The sequence below is a fragment of the Pristiophorus japonicus genome, unplaced genomic scaffold, assembly GCF_044704955.1.
Source record: "Pristiophorus japonicus isolate sPriJap1 unplaced genomic scaffold, sPriJap1.hap1 HAP1_SCAFFOLD_75, whole genome shotgun sequence".
Classification (NCBI taxonomy): domain Eukaryota; kingdom Metazoa; phylum Chordata; class Chondrichthyes; family Pristiophoridae; genus Pristiophorus; species Pristiophorus japonicus.
The window spans coordinates 1494552-1512638 of NW_027254666.1; the positions used below are offsets into that span (position 1 = coordinate 1494552).

The 18087-nt window shown below is 44.9% G+C and overlaps 1 protein-coding gene across 1 annotated transcript; it reads right to left on the reverse strand.

Moving 5' to 3' along the window:
• Positions 1–464: 464 nt before the first annotated feature.
• On the reverse strand, positions 465–8522 carry LOC139256613 (probable G-protein coupled receptor 139). Its single transcript, XM_070874273.1, has 2 exons — positions 8342–8522; positions 465–1366 (listed from the first exon to the last, which is right to left on the reverse strand). Exons 1-2 carry the CDS (start codon positions 8520–8522, stop codon positions 465–467), a joined length of 1083 nt encoding a protein of 360 aa, XP_070730374.1.
• Positions 8523–18087: the final 9565 nt, after the last annotated feature.

Here is an 18087-nt window from a genome sequence, read left to right on the forward strand (position 1 = left end):
AATGCGTAAGCCATTTTGGACCAAGATAAGGAGAAACCTTTTCACTCAGAGAGTTGTGAATCTGTGGAATTCACTACCACAGAGAGTTGTTGATGCCAATTCATTAAATATATTCAAAATATGGCCCTTACGGATGAATCAATGGGTATGGAGAGAAAGCAGGAACGGGGTACTGAGGTGAATGATCAGTCATGATCTTACTGAATGGTGGTGCAGTCTCGAAAGGCCGAATGGCCTACTGCTGCACCTATTTTCTATGATTCTATGTTTCTATATTTCGTGGGACTGCCTGTGATGCTGACGGTGATTCATCCGGATGCAGGCGCCTCACAGGGCGCCCGTTGTCGTCAGTGTGTGAGTGAGAGTGCTATTATTCACGCGACTCACTGGCCACGCGAGGGAGAACAGCTCGCTCACAATATCAGGACACAGGGAGTCTGATGCAGAAACGTTTCTGCATCTTCTCATCGTTTAATTAATTTCAGAATCAGTGTGAAGGGATATTTCCCTACATTCTTAAACTGCTGTCTGCACTTAGTCTGGGTCATGGCATAAATTGCCGTGTTTGTGCAGCAACTCAGCACCTGCAGCATTAATCCAATGTCCATTACATAAAAAGGTATATATACAGAATCATACCCCAAAAAGTACATCTGAGTCCATATAGAATTCACCATAAACAGCGCCCACAACAGGATGAAATTGCCGGAGATAACAAACAGTAAAATGATGGAATTCCTGCGGCTCGCCATCTCTGGGTCACTGGGACAATCCCCACTGCTGGCACCCCGGAGTTGCCTGCGGGCTCTGCTGGCCAATATAATACGCCTGGCGGTGACAGTATTGAGCAGCAGAATCAGAGCAAATGGGATACATGGGGTGAGAATATAATGAAGGAATATGATTGCTGCCCAGACCGGTGAATTCAGAACATCATCTGTTATATAGCAAAACCAGGGCATGTTTGCAAGTGTATAGAAACCTGTCAAAATAAAATACCAGAAAATGTTCTTGAACCCGCTCAGCAAAGTCACGGTTCCCAGAACCACAGCCGCCGTTCTCTCGGTGCAATATTTAGTTTTCAGCTTCTGGCAACAAATGGCCATAAAGCGATCAAAGGTGAAACTGACGGTGAACCAGACAGAGCAATCTGTGGCTGCTTGAAGTAAGATGGCGTGAATATTACACACGCGGAAGGACCGCACGAAATGTAACTCTTTCTGATAATGAATCGGAATGTGTCTCAGTATCAGGTCGAGGATAATGACCAGGAGATCCGTCGCTGCCATGGCCACCAGATAGCGAGTGACACATCTGGAGAGACCGCACTTTCCACGAGGCAGGATCACAATCGACAAGATGTTAACTGTCAGGCAGGGAAATAAACAGGTAAATTAAACATTAATTTCGATCAAAGAATAGACTCCAAACTAAAATAATTAGCAATCATTGACAAGGTAATCACCAACTAAATTCATTTATCTGCATTAAATCAGACGACCTATCCCTCAGTCAATGAGCAGCCAAATGCTTATGTAACATCATCATCATATGCAGCCCCTCGAAATCGTGAAAGACTTGCTTCCACGCTAAAAGTGAGTTATCAGGTGACTGAACTGTCCAACATGGTAATTACAGTCTCTGTCACAGGTGGGACAGAGAGTGGTTGAAGCAAAGGGTGGGTGGGGAGTCTGGTTTGCCGCACACACATTCCGTAGCCTGCGCTTGGTTTCTACATGTTCTTAGCGATGACTCGAGGTGATCAGCGCCCTTCCGGATCCACTTTCTGCACTTCGGGTGGTCTTTGGATAGGAACTAACATGTGTCGGTGGGGATGTTGTATTTTAATATGGAGTATTTGAGGGTGTCCTTGAAACGAATATTTAAAGTATTTGAACACAAATGGAAGAGATTAATTGCTGCGGCTTTTCACCTGTTGGTTTCCACTTGTGCAGACAATATTAGACGAGAAAATATGAAAGTTTGTTCATATTCTAAGTACCTAAGTAACAATCAGCTGGGGGTGTTTATCATGAAATACAACGATTTTTGATTTAAATTATATATGAATTGATCCCTCATTATTGAAACATAGAAAATATAGAAAATAGTTGCAGGATTAGGCCATTCGGCCCTTCGAGCCTGCACCGCCATTCAATGAATTCATGGTTGAACATGCAACTTCAGTACCATTTTCCTGCTTTCTCGCCATACCCCTTGATCCCACTGGTAGTAAGGTCCATATTGAACTCCTTTTTGGATATATTTAGTAAATTGGCCTCAACAACTTTCTGTTGTAGAGAATTCCACAGGTTCACCACTCGCTGGGTGAAGAACTTTCTCCTCATCTCAGTCCTAAATGGCTTACCCCTTATCCTTAGGCTGTGACCCCTGGTTCTGGACTTCCCCAACAGTGGGAACATTCTTGCTGCATCTAACCTGTCTAAACCCGTCAGAATTTTAAACATTTCTATGAGATCCCCTCTCTTTCTTCTGACTCCATTGAATACAAGCACTGTTGATTCAGTCTTTCTCGATATGTCAGTCCCGCCATCCCGGGAATCAGTCTAGTGATCCTTTGCTGCACTCCCTCAATAGCAAGAATGTCCATCCACAAGTTAGGAGACCAAAACTGTGCACAATACTCCAGGTGTGGCCTCACCAAGGCCCTGTACAACTGTAGCAATACCTCCCTGCCCCTGTACTCAAATCTTCTTGCAATGAAGGCCAACATGCCATTTGCTTTCTTAACCGCCTGCTGTACCTGCATGCCAACCTTCAATGACTGATGTACCATGACACCCAGGTCTCGTTGCACCTCCCCTTTTCCTAATCTGTCAGCATTCAGATAATAGTCTGTCTCTCTGTTTTTACCACCAAAGTGGATAACCTCACATTTATCCACATTACACTTCATCTGCCATGCATTTGCCCGCTCACCGAACCTATCCAATCACTCTGCAGCCTCAGAGCATCCTCCTCACAGTTCACACTGCCACCCAACTTAGTGTCATCCGCAAATTTGGAGATACTACATTTAATTCCCTCGTCTAAATCATTAATGTACAGTGGAAACAGCTGGGACGACAGCACCGATCCACAACTCGATGCCTGCCATTCTGAAAAGTAGCCATTTACTCCTACTCTTTGCTTCCTGTCTGACAACCAGTTCTCAATCCATGTCAGCAGGCTAGCCCCAATCCCATGTGCTTTAACTTTGCACATGAATCTCTTGTGTGGGACCTTGTCGAAAGCCTTCTGAAAGTCCACGTATACCACATCAACTGGTTCTCCCTTGTCCACTCTACTGGAAACAACCTCAAAGAATTCCAAAAGATTTGTCAAGCATGATTTCCCTTTCACAAATCCATGCTGACTTGGACCTATCATGTCACCTCATTCCAAATGCGCTGCGATGACATATATGTGCAATAAAACCGATAACTGTAATCAAATTACACTTTTACCATTGAAGAATCAAATTAAATATGTTTGCCGGTGTTGTTGATGCACTTCAGTCCCTCCGGCACCCACCTCTCATGGAAGGCCGAGTACTTTCCGGTGGACACCGCATGCTCCATCTCCAGGGACACCCTGACTTGAACGTTTCCACGGAAGAGAGGGAGGCAGCCGGGCTGAACGATCCTCTCGACCGTCCGCTGCCTGGACCAGCTGATGGTCCGCTTTGCCATGTCCCGGAGCTGTCCGACGACGAGGATTCTGACCTCCCGCTCCCCCTCCGCACGAGGGGCCGAAAGATCAGGAGTGTACAGCCGGACACAACAGATTTTTCCACTCTGTTTCTCGCTGAGAGACGCACTGAACTGTGACAGATCGGCTTGAAACCAAATTGCAAATTCAACTTAAAGATTCGAAATAAATGAAAGAAATCTGGCTGAACGAACATTTTGTTTGTGAATGTTAATGATGCTTGTACTCCTGTTCCACCCATCAGAAGCGCTGCCATTAATGCAGAACTTGTGATCGTGACAAAGGAGACACTAACTGGAACTAAATGATCAGCGGATATTTACCCGCCTATAACATAGCGTGGACAGAACAGAGCGAACAGAGTTTTGCTGCCTCTATTCAACTCCAAGTGAGAACAAAAGACGAGAAATTGGCTGATAAAAGGAAGGAATAAAATAATAAAAAATGGACGGCCGCTTTTATGATTTCTGAATTATTGCATCACAGAAAATAACGGTAAAACATTCACAATAAATAAATATTCATGACATCAGAATCTCTGAGATGATTCCAGTGATGCGATGACAGGACTTCCCAGATAGGGCTCCCATCTCGCTTCAGGAGTTCACATCAACATCTCCCTAGATTACACTGCTCCCTCCCTCAGTCTAGATATTTAAGGACCAGGTTCACCTCCATTACACTACACCCACCTCTGTCGAGAAATGTCATTCGCAGGTTCGCCTAACTTTTAGTGCTCTCACGTCGGTCCAGGGATTTCATTCCGAGAGCCAAATATTTGACTCCGGTCACGCCTCTGTGATTGGACCTGAGTCTTTGGAAAGAACATCTGATCTTGGCCGCAACTCCACTTCCGTTCCCACTCCACATAACCCTGAACTCCCTTCTCGTTTAAAAATCAGTCTATCTCCATTTAATAAGATTCATAGAAGCTGCCTCCACAGCTCTCTGTCGAAGAGAATTCGAAAGATTCAAGCCCCCCTGAGAGAATAAATTGCTTCTCATTTGTGATATAAATGGGCGATCCGTTTATCTGAACCTATGTCCCCTGGTTCTAGATTTCCCCCACTCGAGGAAACATCATCTCTGCGTCTACCCCATCAAGCCCCGATAGAATCTTACACATTTCAATAAGATCACCTCGTAGTTTTCTAAACTCCAATGTATACACACCCATCCTGCTCAACCTTTATTCTTATGACAAGATTTTCATCCCAGTATTCAACGTCGTGAACCTTTCTGAAATTCTTCCAATGAAAGTAAATCCTTCCTTAACTAAAGTGACCAAACTCTACACAATACTCCAGCTGTAGTCTTATTGACAATCTGTACAGTTGTAGCAGGACTTCTACATTCTGTCCCACTTGAAATTAAGCCTACATTCTGCTGCCTTTTCGAATTGCTAGCTGTACCTACATGCTAACCTCCTGTTTTTTTATTTACCAGAATCATTGACCAATCTGGACCTCAGCAATTTGGAATCCCTCCCCATTTAATAATAATTTGCTTATTTATTTATAATAACAAAGAAGATAACGTCACATTTTCCACATTATACCCCATCTGCCATTGTTGTAGCCCACCCACTTAGACTATCGATATGTCTTTGCAGATTTTTTACGTCCTCCGCACACCATGCTTTCACACTTATCTTTGTATTATCAGTGCTTCGATGCTGGTACACCTGGACAGTTCCATTGGGCGGGCCACATCTTCCGGATGCCTGACACAAGACTCGCAAGCAAGCGGACTACTTGGAACTCCTACACAGTAAGCGAGCCCCAGGTGGGCAGAGGAAACTTTTGAATGAAACAATCAAAGCGTCCCTGATCAAATGCAACATTCCAACCGACAGCTGGAAGTCCCTAGCCCATAATTGCCTGAAGTGGAGGAAGAGCATCCAGGAGAGCGTTGAGCACCTCGAGTTTCGTCGCCGAGAGCATGCAGAGACCAAGCGCAGGAGTAAGAAGGAGCGTGCGGCAAACGAGCCGCACCCATCCTTTCCTTCAACCACTGTCTGTCCCACGTGTGACAGAGATTGTAATTTCCGTATTGGACTGTTCAGTTACATAAGAACTCATTTTTAGAGTGGAAGCAAGCCTTGCTCTATTTAAAGTGACTGTCTACGATGTTGACGTTTTATCATCAGCAAAGATTTAACATTTAATGTAGACTTTCAAAATTATGATGGGTTTTGAGAGAGCGAGTAAATCGAAAATGTTTCCAGTTGCACAATGGTGCGTAACCAGAGGACAAATGTTTAAGGTAATTGACAAAAGAACCAAAGGAGAGATGGGAAGAGTGTTCTTTATGCAGTGAGCTGTTGCGATCAGGAATGCGATTTGTGAGAACACGGTGGAAGTAGATTAAATCGTTATTTTCGAAAGGGAATTGCTTTATTCGTGGAAGGAGATACATTTACATGTTTCTGGCGAAAGAGTTGGACATCTGAGATATTTTTATCCAAGTGATGGCATGGACACGATGGACCGAGTGGCCTCTTTCTTTGCTGTATTAATCTCACATTCTATAAGCAAGAGACAGAGAGCGTGAAATGTAGAGAGACAGAATGAAACTGACAGAGAGACAGAGAGGAAGTGAGAAGCTTACAAAGTGCCAGAATAAATGAGTAAAAGAAAATAGAGAGAGTATGGCTGGAGGACGTATCGACGGAAGTAAATTAACATTTATTGGGCAATTGGATCAATACTTGAAGGGGAAAACATTGCTGGACTATGGGAATAGAGCAGGGGAATGGGAGTAATTGGAGAGGGTGAGACCATGGTGGGAGTTGAACACATTGATGAGAATAATAAAAATGAGGCATTACTTAATCGGGATCCAATTTTGGTCGAAAAGCAGATTGTTGATGGGTGAACAGGACTTAGTGGAGTTAGGATATGATCAGCAAATTATATGGTTGAGCTCTAATTTATAATGGACTGTAACTGCGAGGTGGGCAAGGAAAGCATTGCAATGGTCAATTCTTGTTCAACAAAGTCACTGGGCTATTGAGGCGAAGGATTGAGTTGGGCAGTATTATGAAGATGAGAGTGGCCAGGACCAGTGATTCTAAGGAGAAGAGGTCAGAACTGAACTCAGGGTAAAATAGAATGCCGAATTTGCGAACAATCTCGATCAGCCTCAGATATTGGCCACAGAGGGGACTGAGTCACTAGATATACAATGTGACGAAGACTTCCAAAGATTTAAGTGACATAGAAACATAGAAACATAGAAACATAGAAAATAGGTGCAGGAGTAGGCCATTCGGCCCTTCTAGGCTGCACCGCCATTCAATGAGTTCATGGCTGAACATTCAACTTCAGTACCCCATTCCTGCTTACTCGCCATACCCCTTGATCCCCCTAGCAGTAAGGACCTCATCTAACTCCTTTTTGAATATATTTAGTGAATTGGCCTCAACAACTTTCTGTGGTAGAGAATTCCACAGGTTCACCACTCTCTGGGTGAAGAGGTTCCTCCGCATCTCGGTCCTAAATGGCTTACCCCTTATCCTTAGACTGTGACCCTTGGTTCTGGACTTCCCCAACATTGGGAACATGCTTCCTGCATCTAACCTGTCTAACCCCGTCAGAATTTTATATGTTTCTATGAGGTCCCCTCTCATTCTTCTGAATTCCAGTGAATACAAGCCCAGTTGATCCAGTCTTTCTTGATAGGTCAGTCCCGCCATCCCGGCAATCAGTCTGGTGAACCTTCGCTGCACTCCCTCAATAGCAAGAATGTCCTTCCTCAGGTTAGCAGAGCAAAACTGTACACAATACTCCAGATGTGGCCTCACCAATGCCCTGTACAACTGTAGCAACACCTCCCTGCCCCTGTACTCAAATCCCCTTGCTATGAAGGCCAACATGCCATTTGCTTTCTTAACCGCCTGCTGCACCTGCATGCCAACCTTCAATGACTGATGTACCATGACACCCAGGTCTCTTTGCACCTCCCCTTTTCCTAATCTGTCACCATTCAGATAATAGTCTGTCTCTCTGTTTTTACCACCAAAGTGGATAACCTCACATTTATCCACATTATACTTCATCTGCCATGCATTTGCCCACTCACCTAACCTATCCAAGTCGCTCTGCAGCCTCACAGCATCCTTCTCGCAGCTCACACTGCCACCCAACTTAGTGTCATCCGCAAATTTGGAGATACTACATTTAATCCCCTCATCTAAATCATTAATGTACAGTGTAAACAGCTGGGGCCCCAGCACAGAACCTTGCGGTACCCCACTAGTCACTGCCTGCCATTCTGACATACTCCGTAATACAGTGAAATATAGATTAGAGATATAATTGCTGGATATTGAGACTTACGAGGAACACCAACAACAGCAAATTGTGTGGAATAAATTAAAAGAACACTCGTACAATTAACAACGTATCTAAAGTTAATAGCTGGATGCAGAGATGTCCCAGGAGCAACAACTGAAGCAAAGATGAGAAAGCAATTTACAAGTCTAGTAATAAAGTGAAACATGGTTTGCAGAGTTAATAGTTGGATACAGAGACTACTAGGAACAACAAATGCAGCAAGGAGGGGGGAGTAAAATATGAGATCAGTAATACATTGAACCATTGTTACTGGAATAACTAGATAGACTTACCAGCAAAACCAACAACAGCAAGAACGGGATAGTAAATGTACTGAATAATACGAAATGCATAACGCATTCGCAATACGAATGGTAGTTCCTCATAATGTGCAACAAGATAGTTAAAATACAAGATGAAACTCTTGCCATTTGTTGTAACATTCCAATCCATTTTTTTCAGATTCTGATCCATTGTTGTAATATTCGAATCTACTGTTCTCAGATTCCGACTCCCGCTCTGTGGAGCAGTGTCATGATCGCTGTTAGTGCCAGAGGTGATGCTCTCACTGTGACTATGGGGCATCACATTGAAAGGAGTGCCTTATTAATATGAGCGAGAATCACTCCAGTGACACAATTCTGTATATAGAGACTTATATTAATTAGAGTCACTGAACAACCAGCTTCTGGAAACCCGTGGAGACTGATATTAATTACAGTTCCTGAACAAATATTTTGAATTAACCCCTTTCAATACAACACTTTATGTAACACAAAAAGGTAGATCTCCTGGAGTAGTTTTGATCACCTGGATAAGTCGGGGCGGAATGTTGCCAGATACTTTTCCCAAAATTGTCCTGGATTTTATATAGTGTTTTGCATCTGCCGGGAGATCACATGGCTCCGGTTGGTTTGGAGTGTAGAATATTTCAGTTTAAGGTTTGTCACAGTTGTGTGGGGCCGTCTACTTGTGCTTGGTGATCTTTACTTTTCCCCATTGTTAATGGTTCAAAAGATCACATGTAAACTTCAGGTCTGCTGACCGATGGTACATCAGTCATTGAAGGTTGACATGCAGGTACAGCAGGCAGTTAAGAAAGCAAATGGCATTTTGGCCTTCATAGCGAGGGGATTTGAGTACAGGGGCAGGGAGGTGTTGCTACAGTTGTACAGGGCCTTGGTGAGGACACACCTGGAGTACTGTGTACAGTTTTGGTCTCCTAAACTGAGGAAGGACATTCTTGCGATTGAGGGCGTGCAGCGAAGGATCACCAGACTGATTCCAGGGATGACGGGACTGACCCATCAAGAAAGACTGGATCAACTGGGCTTGTATTCCCTGGAGTTCAGAAGAATGAGAGGGGACCTCACAGAAACGTTTAACATTCTGACGGGGTTAGACAGGTTAGATGCAGGAAGAATGTTTCAATTTTGGGGAAGTCCAAAATCAGGGGACACAGTCTAAGGATAAGGGGGAAGCCATTTAGGACCGAGATGAGGAGGAATTTCTTCACCCAGAGAGTGGTGAACCTGTGTAATTCTCTACCACAGAAAGTTGTTGAGGCCAATCCACGAAATATATTCAAAACGGAGTTAGATGAAGTCCTTACTACTACGGGAATCAAGAGGTAGGGTGAGAAAGCAGGAATGGTGTACTGAAGTTGCGTGTTCAGCCATGAACCCATTGAATGGCGGTGCAGGCTAGAAGGGCCGAATGTCCTACTCCTGCACCTATTTTCTATGTTTCTGTTTCCATGTGAGTCTTTGTCGGCCGGTGCGGACACGATGGGCCGGAAATGGCCTCCTGTGTTGTAAATTCCGATGTTTCTATGTTTCTCTATAACTAGTCCGAATGGGATGTATGAGTGTTGCTGAGTGAAGGAATGATGGAAATAACTCAGGCCAGAATCATTAATCCTACTTGGATATGTCAGTGGTGACAGAGGACTGGAGGTTCGCAAATGGTACACCCTGTTCAAAAAAGGAAAGAGGGATAACACCTGTAGCTGCAGGCCAGTCAGACTAACTTCTGTGGTGGGGAAACTTCTCGAGGCCATAATCCGGTATGAAATTATCTGTCAGTTGGAAAAACCTGGATTAATAAATGACAACCAGCACAAATTGTGTTAATGTCGAAGTGTATCTGAAAAACCTGATTCAGTTTTTTGATGTAATAACCTAATGGTTTGATGAGCGGAGTGCAGCTGATGTAGTGTATAACGACTTCCAAAAGGCGTTTGATAAAATGTCACTTCATCGACTTGATAGGGAAACTGAACCTCATGGAATTAAAGGGACAGTAGCTGTGTGGATACAACACTGGCACCGGAACAAATAACAGAGAGTGGTGGTGAAAAGTTGGCGTTCAGACAGAAGGGAATTATACAGTGTTGAAACCCAGGGTTCTATGTTAGTAGCAGTGCTCTTTCTGATAGAGATTCATAGCCAGGACCTAAGTCTAAAGGGATAATTTCAAATTTGCAGATGTCACGAAACTCAGAAATGTAGTAAGCAGTGGGGAGCATAGCAAACTTCAGGAGCACAGCGATAGTCTGGTTTAATGGGAGACACATGGCAGGTAAAACTAAACATGTGTGAAGTGATACATTTTGGGAAGGAACATGACAAATGGTGTGTTGGTGCAGAGATACCTGGGAGTCGATATGCACAAATCTTTGAAGGTGCCAGGGCAAGTTAATAAAACTGTTAAAAACGCAGGAAGATTCTTTGACTTTATGAATCATCGCGCGTGGTAGCAAAGTGATTGTGCTACTGTACTAATGATCCAGAACCTGGACTAAAGATCCAATGGCATGAGTTCAGAACCCACCAGCTGTGCAATTTAAGGTGAATAAATAAATCTATAATTAAAATATTGTGTCAGCAATGGTGACCGTGTGGATCTCGATTGTCATTACCCATCGAGTTCTATAACCTGTTTTCGGGATGGAAATCCCCCGTCCTTACGTAGACTGGCATACATATCACCCCAGTCCCACAGCAATATGATTAACTCTAAATAGCCCTCTAGGTGTATCGATGCATTCACCAGCAGCGTTAAAGTGGAATTTGGGATGGACAATAAATGCTGCTCAGACCACCGATTCACACATAATGAAGGTACAATAAAAATCTGTTAATCATCGGTTAATCTCTGCATGATGATTCGGCAGCACAAATTTAGAAAGCCTTGGAAAAGGTGTGGAGGAGATTTAATCATCATCATAGGCAGTACCTCAAAATCGGGGATTGCTTGCTTCAATTCTAAAAGTGAGTTCTTAGGTGATTGAACATATATGGGAATTACGGTCTCTGTACCAGGTGGGGCAGATAATGGTTGAGTGAAAGGGTGGGTGGGACTGGTTTGCCGCACAATCCTTCCACTTCCTGCTCTTGTTTTCTGCATGCTCTTGGCGATGAGCCTCGAGGTGTTCAGCGACCTCCCAGATGCTCATCCTCCATTAGTGCAGTCGTTGGCCACGGACCCCAGCTGTGAGTGGGAATGTTGCTCTTTTTCAAGGAGACTTTGAGGGTGTCCTTGCAACGTTTGCTCTGCCCACGTGGCGCCTGTTTGCCTTGGAGGAGTTCCAAGCAGAGTGCTTGCTTTGCGAGTCTTGTTTCAGGCATGCGGACAATGTGGCGAGCCCAGCGGAGCTGATCAATTGTGCTCAGTGCTTCGCTGTGGGGATGCTGGCCTGATCGAGGGCGCTAACGTCTGACATCCCAAGGGATCTGCAGGATCATGAGGAGCCATAGGTATTTATCCAGAAATTTGTGGTAACTACTTCATCCTCTCCACGTTTGTGATCCGTAAAGTAGGCTGGCTCTGTCTACATTCCCGTAGACCATGAGCTTGGTGCCAGATTTTATGGCGTGATCTTCCAACACTCTCTTCCTCATGCGACCGAAGGCTGCGCTGGTGCACTGGTACCCGCAGAGAGAGTTATAAGGAGACAGAAGCAACTGTGATTATTCCCGTTCGATCAGAGAATATTAACAAGAGATTTAATCGAGGTTTTCAAGACTATGAGGGCTTTGGATAAAGTAAATGAAGAGAAACTCTGCCAGTGGTAAAAGAGTTGTGAACCAGAGGGAAGAGTTTTACGAAAATTAGCAGAGGGAAGATGAGGAGAATTTGTCTTACATTGCGAGTTTGCATGACCTGGATTGTTCTCGCTTAAAATGGGATGGAAGCAGATTTAACAATAACGTTTAAAATTTTCAGATGACTTAAAGATTAGTGGGAAAGCGGTTTGTGTAGAGGACACAGAGAGGGTGCAAAGAGATTTAGATAGGTTAAGCGAATGGGCTAAGGTTTGGCAGATGGAATACAATGTCGGAAAATGTGGGGTCATCCACCTTGGAAAAAAAAATCGTAACAGGGGATATTATTTGAATGTGGAGAAATTACAACATGCTGCGGTGCAGAGGTACCTGGGGGTCCTTGTGCATGAATCCCACAAAGTTAGTTTGCAGGTGCAGCAGGTAATCAGGAAGGCGAATGGAATGTTGGCCTTCATTACGAGAGGGATGGAATACAAAAGCAGGGAGATCGTGCTGCAACTGTACAGAGCATTGGCGAGGCCGCACCAGGAGTACTGCGTGCAGTTCTGGTCACCTTACTTAAGGAAGGATATACTAGCTTTGGAGGGGGTACAGAGACGATTCACTTGGTTGATCCCGGAGATGAGGGGGTTACCTTATGATGATAGATTGAGTAGACGATGCCTTTACTCGTTGGAGTCCGGAAGGATGAGGGGTGATCTTATGGAAAAATGTAAAATAATGAAAGGGATAGACAAGATAGAGGCAGACATGTTGTTTCCACTCGTCGGGGTGACTAGAACTAGGGGGCACAGTCTCAAAATACGGGGGGGGGATGCAATTTAAACGGAGTTGTGAAGGAATTTCTTCTCCCAGAGGGCTGTCAATCTGTGGAATGCTCTGCCCAAGGAAGCCGTTGAGGGTAGCTCATTGAATGTATTCAAATCACAGAGAGATAGATTTTTAACCGTTCAGGGAATTAAGGGTTACGGCGAGCGGACGAGTAAGTGGAGCTCGGTCCACGGTCAGATCAGCCATGATCTTGTTGATTCGTGGAGGAAGCTCGAGGGGCTAGATGGCTTACTCCTGTTCCTAATTCTTATGTTCTTATGTTCAACTGTAATTGGAATCAATACTGGAAGTGCGGCATTTGAAGGAATCAGGGAAAAGAACAGGGGTGTGGGGCTGATTGAATAGCTCGATCACAGAGCCTGGAGCAGCATGATGGATCGTATGCCCACTTCTGTGCTGTATGATTCTGTGGTCCTGTGATAACAGAAGCCATTACGTCCTTGTCTCGTGTGTAGAATCGAGGCTGTGCTCTTTTTGAGCCTGTTTCTAATCGAGACTTCTGCTCTGATAAATGCAATAGCGGAAAAGCAAGCACAGTTTAAAATAGAGTTTAAAAAAACTGAAATCATGAAATAATTATGAGACCAAAAATAGGGCCATGATGATAAATTCGTCACCAATAAATGCAATGAGGATTTCAGGAGAAGCCTCTGTAACCAGAGAGGTGAGAATGTGGAACCCACCAACACAGGCAGTGGTTGATGCGATTAGTACAGAACCATTTAATGGGAAGCGAGGTAAACAAATCAGGCAGAAAACATTAGAAGATTCTACTAATAGGGTAAGATGCAGAGTTGTGGGGGTTGTGTGGGGGAAGGGTGGTGGTGTGTGTGCTGCATAAACGCCGCATGGAGCAGTCGGTCCGAATGTCTGCTTTGTGTGCTGTACGTGATATATCATTTGCTGAGCGGAGCATGAGCCCCGCTCTGATCACATCCCGCGCCGCGTTTCAATCCACGCATTGTAAATCATTGCTCTGATTCCTATTACATTATTTGTATCTATTTCCTCTAAGTATATCAGGGATAAATGTAACTAAATCACAGATGATGGTTGCAGCAGAAGAGAATCTCGGGCACGAGGGCAGACAATCAAAGTTATGAAGGTGGAAATCATGATGGAGACAGAACATGATGCCACCGATGCTTCAATCGCAACACTCAGCGCAGACGAGTGAAGGAAGTGCCTGAGGAACCCGAAACCCAGCCAGAGACAGCTACTACCAGGGTGAACAGAAGGAGTTTTCTAATAATACGACTGACCAACAAAAATGCTGCATCTGTGTTAAATGCTCAGCAATTTGAGGCGTGGAGAATGACAACCAGTTCAAGTTAAATTGTTCCACCGGCAGGTACAGCACGGGGTTAGATACACAGTAAATTTCTCTCCACACCGTCCCATCAAACACACCCAGGGCAGGTCCAGGGGGTTAGATACAGAGTAAAGCTCCCTCTACACTGTCCGATCAAACACTCCCAGGGCAGGTACAGGGGGTTATATACAGAGTAACTTTCTCTCTACACCGTCCCATCAAACACCCCCAGTGCAGGTACAGGGGGTTAGATGCACAGTAAATTTCTCTCTGCACTGTCCCATCAAACACTCCCAGGGCAGGTACAGGGGGATAGATACAAAGTAAAGCTCCCTCTGCACTGTCCCATCAAACACTCCCAGGGCAGGTACAGGGGGTTGGACACAGAGCAAAGCTCCTTCTACACTGTCCCATCAAACACTCCCAGGGCAGGTCCAGCACAGGTTAGATACAGATTAAAGCTCCCTCTATAATGCCCATCAAATACTTCCAGCGTAGGTACAGCACCGGTTACATATAGCGTAAACTTCCCTCTACATTGTCCCGATCAAACACTCCCAGGTCAGGTACTGCGGGTTAGATACAAAGGTAAGCTACTGCACAATATCCAATCAAACATTCCTAGAACAGGTGTACAGACTGATACAAAATATTTGTTCAGTGTTTTTGCAATCTCCATATTCCCCATTACTAATTCACCGGCTTGTCCTCTTAGGCACCAAATATTACTTTAGCCATTCTTTTCCTTTTCATATACATATTGGAAACTCTTGCTATCTGATTTTTATATTTCGTACTAGTTTACTTTCACAGTCTAACTTCCCTTTCTTAATCATTTTCAGTCGTTCTTTGCTGGCTTTTCAAAGATTCCCAGGCTTCTGTCCTCCCACTAGTTTTGGCCACTTTGTATGCCCCTGTTTTTAACAGGATACCATCCTTTATTTCTTTCGTTAGCCACGGATCGCTATCCTTTCTCTTACTCCTTTTCCTCCTCACTGGAATATATTTTTCTTAGAGTTGTGAAATATCTCCATAAATATAGACCACTGTTCATCAATCGTCCTAGAATTTAACTGTATTCCCAGTCCACTTTGCCCAATTTTGTCCTCATACCTTCATAGTCTATTTTATTTAATCTTAGTACGCTGGCTTGAGATCCAACTTTCTCACCCTCTCTCTGAATTTGAATTTCAATCATTCCAAGGGGATCCTTTACTCGGAGATTGTTTGTTGATCCAGATCTAAGATAACCTGCCCCCTGGTTGGTCCCGTTCTATACTGCTCAAGGAACCCTTCCCATATACACTCTGTGAACTCCTCCTCAAGGCTACCTGATCAATTTAATTTGTCCAAAGAATATGGAGGTTAAAATCACACATGATTATTGTTGTTCCCATTTTACAAGCCCCCACTATTTCCTGCTTTATGTTCCGACCAACAGAGTTGCTACTATTGGGGGGCCTATAGACTACGCCCACCTGTGACTTTTTCCCCTTATTGTTCCTTATCTCCAGCCAAACTCTTTCAACATCCTGATCGTTTGAGCCAATATCGTTTCTTACAATTGCAGAGATTCCATCCTTTATCAATACAGCTACCCCACCTCCGTTTCCTTTCTGTCTGTCCTTCAGGATTGTCAAGTACCCCTGAATATTTAATTCCCAGTCCTGGTCGCCTTACAACCACTTCTCTGCAATGGCTGTCAGATCATACCCATTTGCATCTATTTTTGCTGTCAACTCATCTATTTTATTACAAATGCTTTACAAATGTTGTATTCTGCCCAGCAACAAACCCAGGACGCGAAGGTTGGAAAATACCCAGACTTACAGCGATGCCGGGAGATCCACAGGCGACAATTCCAGCAAGAATATCGGGAACATCCTCATATCTCCCACAATTGTGTCCTGGTCAAACCGGGTCTGTGCAACGCTCCCAACAATAAGGTCCTGATCATCCCGGGTCTGAGCGGGGCTCCTCAAAATCAGGTCCTGATCATCCCGGGCCTGAGCAACCCTCCGCACAATATGTTTGTACAATATCGTTATAGCTAAAACTGTCATGTCTGAATGTCAGTAAATAATTTACAACAATTATAGAGTCACGCATTTCTCTTCCATGGCAGGTACAGCACGCGGTTATATACAGAGTAAAATTCCCTCTACACGATCCCATCAAACACGCCCAGGGCAGGTAAAGGGGGTTAGATACAGAGTAAAGCTCCCTCTGCCCTGTCCCACCAAACACTCCCAGGGCAGGTAGAGCACGGGGTCAGATACAGAGTAAAGCTCCAGGGGGAGGCAGGCAGAAAGGAAATAGTGGTGGGGTAGCGTTGCCTGTTAAAGAGGAAATTAACACAATAGCAAGAAAGAACATTAGCCTGGATGATATGGAATCTGTATGGGTAGACCAGCAGATTAACAAATGGGCAGAAAACGCAAGTGGGATTTGTGCACAGACCATCAAACAGTAGTAATAACGTTGGGGATGGTATCAAACAGGAAATAACGGATGCATGTAATAAAGGTACAGCAGTTATCATGGGCGACTAAATCTGCACACAGATTGGGTTAACCAAGTTGGTAGCAATGCGGTGGAGGAGGATTTCCTGGAGTGTATTAGGGATGGTTTTCGAGACCAATATGTCGAGGAACCAACTAGAGAGCTGGCCATCCTAGACTGGGTGTTGTGTAATGAAAGAGGACTAATTAGCAATTTTGTTGTGCGAAGTCCCCTGGGGAAGAATGACAATAATATGTTAGAATTCTTTATGAAGGTGGAGAGTGACAGTGTTAATTCAGAGGCAAGGGTCCTGAACTTAAGGAAAGGTCACTCCGAAGGTATGAGAAGTGAATTGGCTACGATAGACTGGCAAATGCTACTGAAAGTATTGACAGTGGATAGGCAATGGCACACATTTATAGATTACATGGATGAACTTCAACAAGTGAACATCCCGCTCTGGAGCAAAAATAAAACGGGTTAGGTAGCACAACCATGGCTAACAAAGGAAATAATGGATCGTGTTAAATCCATGGAAGAGGCATCTAATTTGCCGAGAAAAAGCAGCAAAGCTGAGGACTGGGAGAAATTTAGAATTTAGGAGAAGACAAAATGTCTAATTAGGATGGTGAAAATAAGGTATGCGCAGAAGTTTGCAGGGAACATAAAAACTCCCTGCCACCTCTCTCTCTCCCTGCCCCCGTTCACTCTCCATGCCCCCGATTTTTCTCCCTGCCCTGCTCTCTCTCCCTGCCCTGCTCTCTCGCCCTGCTCCGCTCTCTCTCCCTGCCCCACTTTTTCTCCCTCCCCCGCTCGCCTGCCCGGCTCTCTCTCCCTGCACCACTCTCTCCCCTGCCCCGCTGTCTATCCCTGTCCCGCTGTCTATTCCTGCTCCGCTCGCTATCCCTGCCGCGCTCTCAATCCCTGCCGCGCTCTCTATCCCTGCCTCGCTCTCTATCCCTGCTCCATCGCTCTCTCCTTGCCCCGCTCTCTCTCTCCCTGCCCTCCCTCTCTCGTCACATGCTATGCTCTCTCTCACTGCCCCACTGCTATGTCTCTCTGACCCCGTTCTCTATCTCTGCCCCACTCTCTCTCTCCCTGCCTCCCTTTCTCTCTCCCTGCCACGCGCTATCTCCCTGCCCCCCCACGCTCTATCTCCCTCCCCGCCTCTCTCTCTCCCTGCCCTTCTCTCTCTGTCCCTGCCTGCCGCTTTCTCTCGTTGCCGTCCGCACTCACTTCCTTATGACTTTCTCTCTCTCCCTGCCCCCCTTCTCTCTCTCCCTGTCCCGCTCTCTCTCCCTGTCCCGCTCTTTTCTCTCTCCCTGCC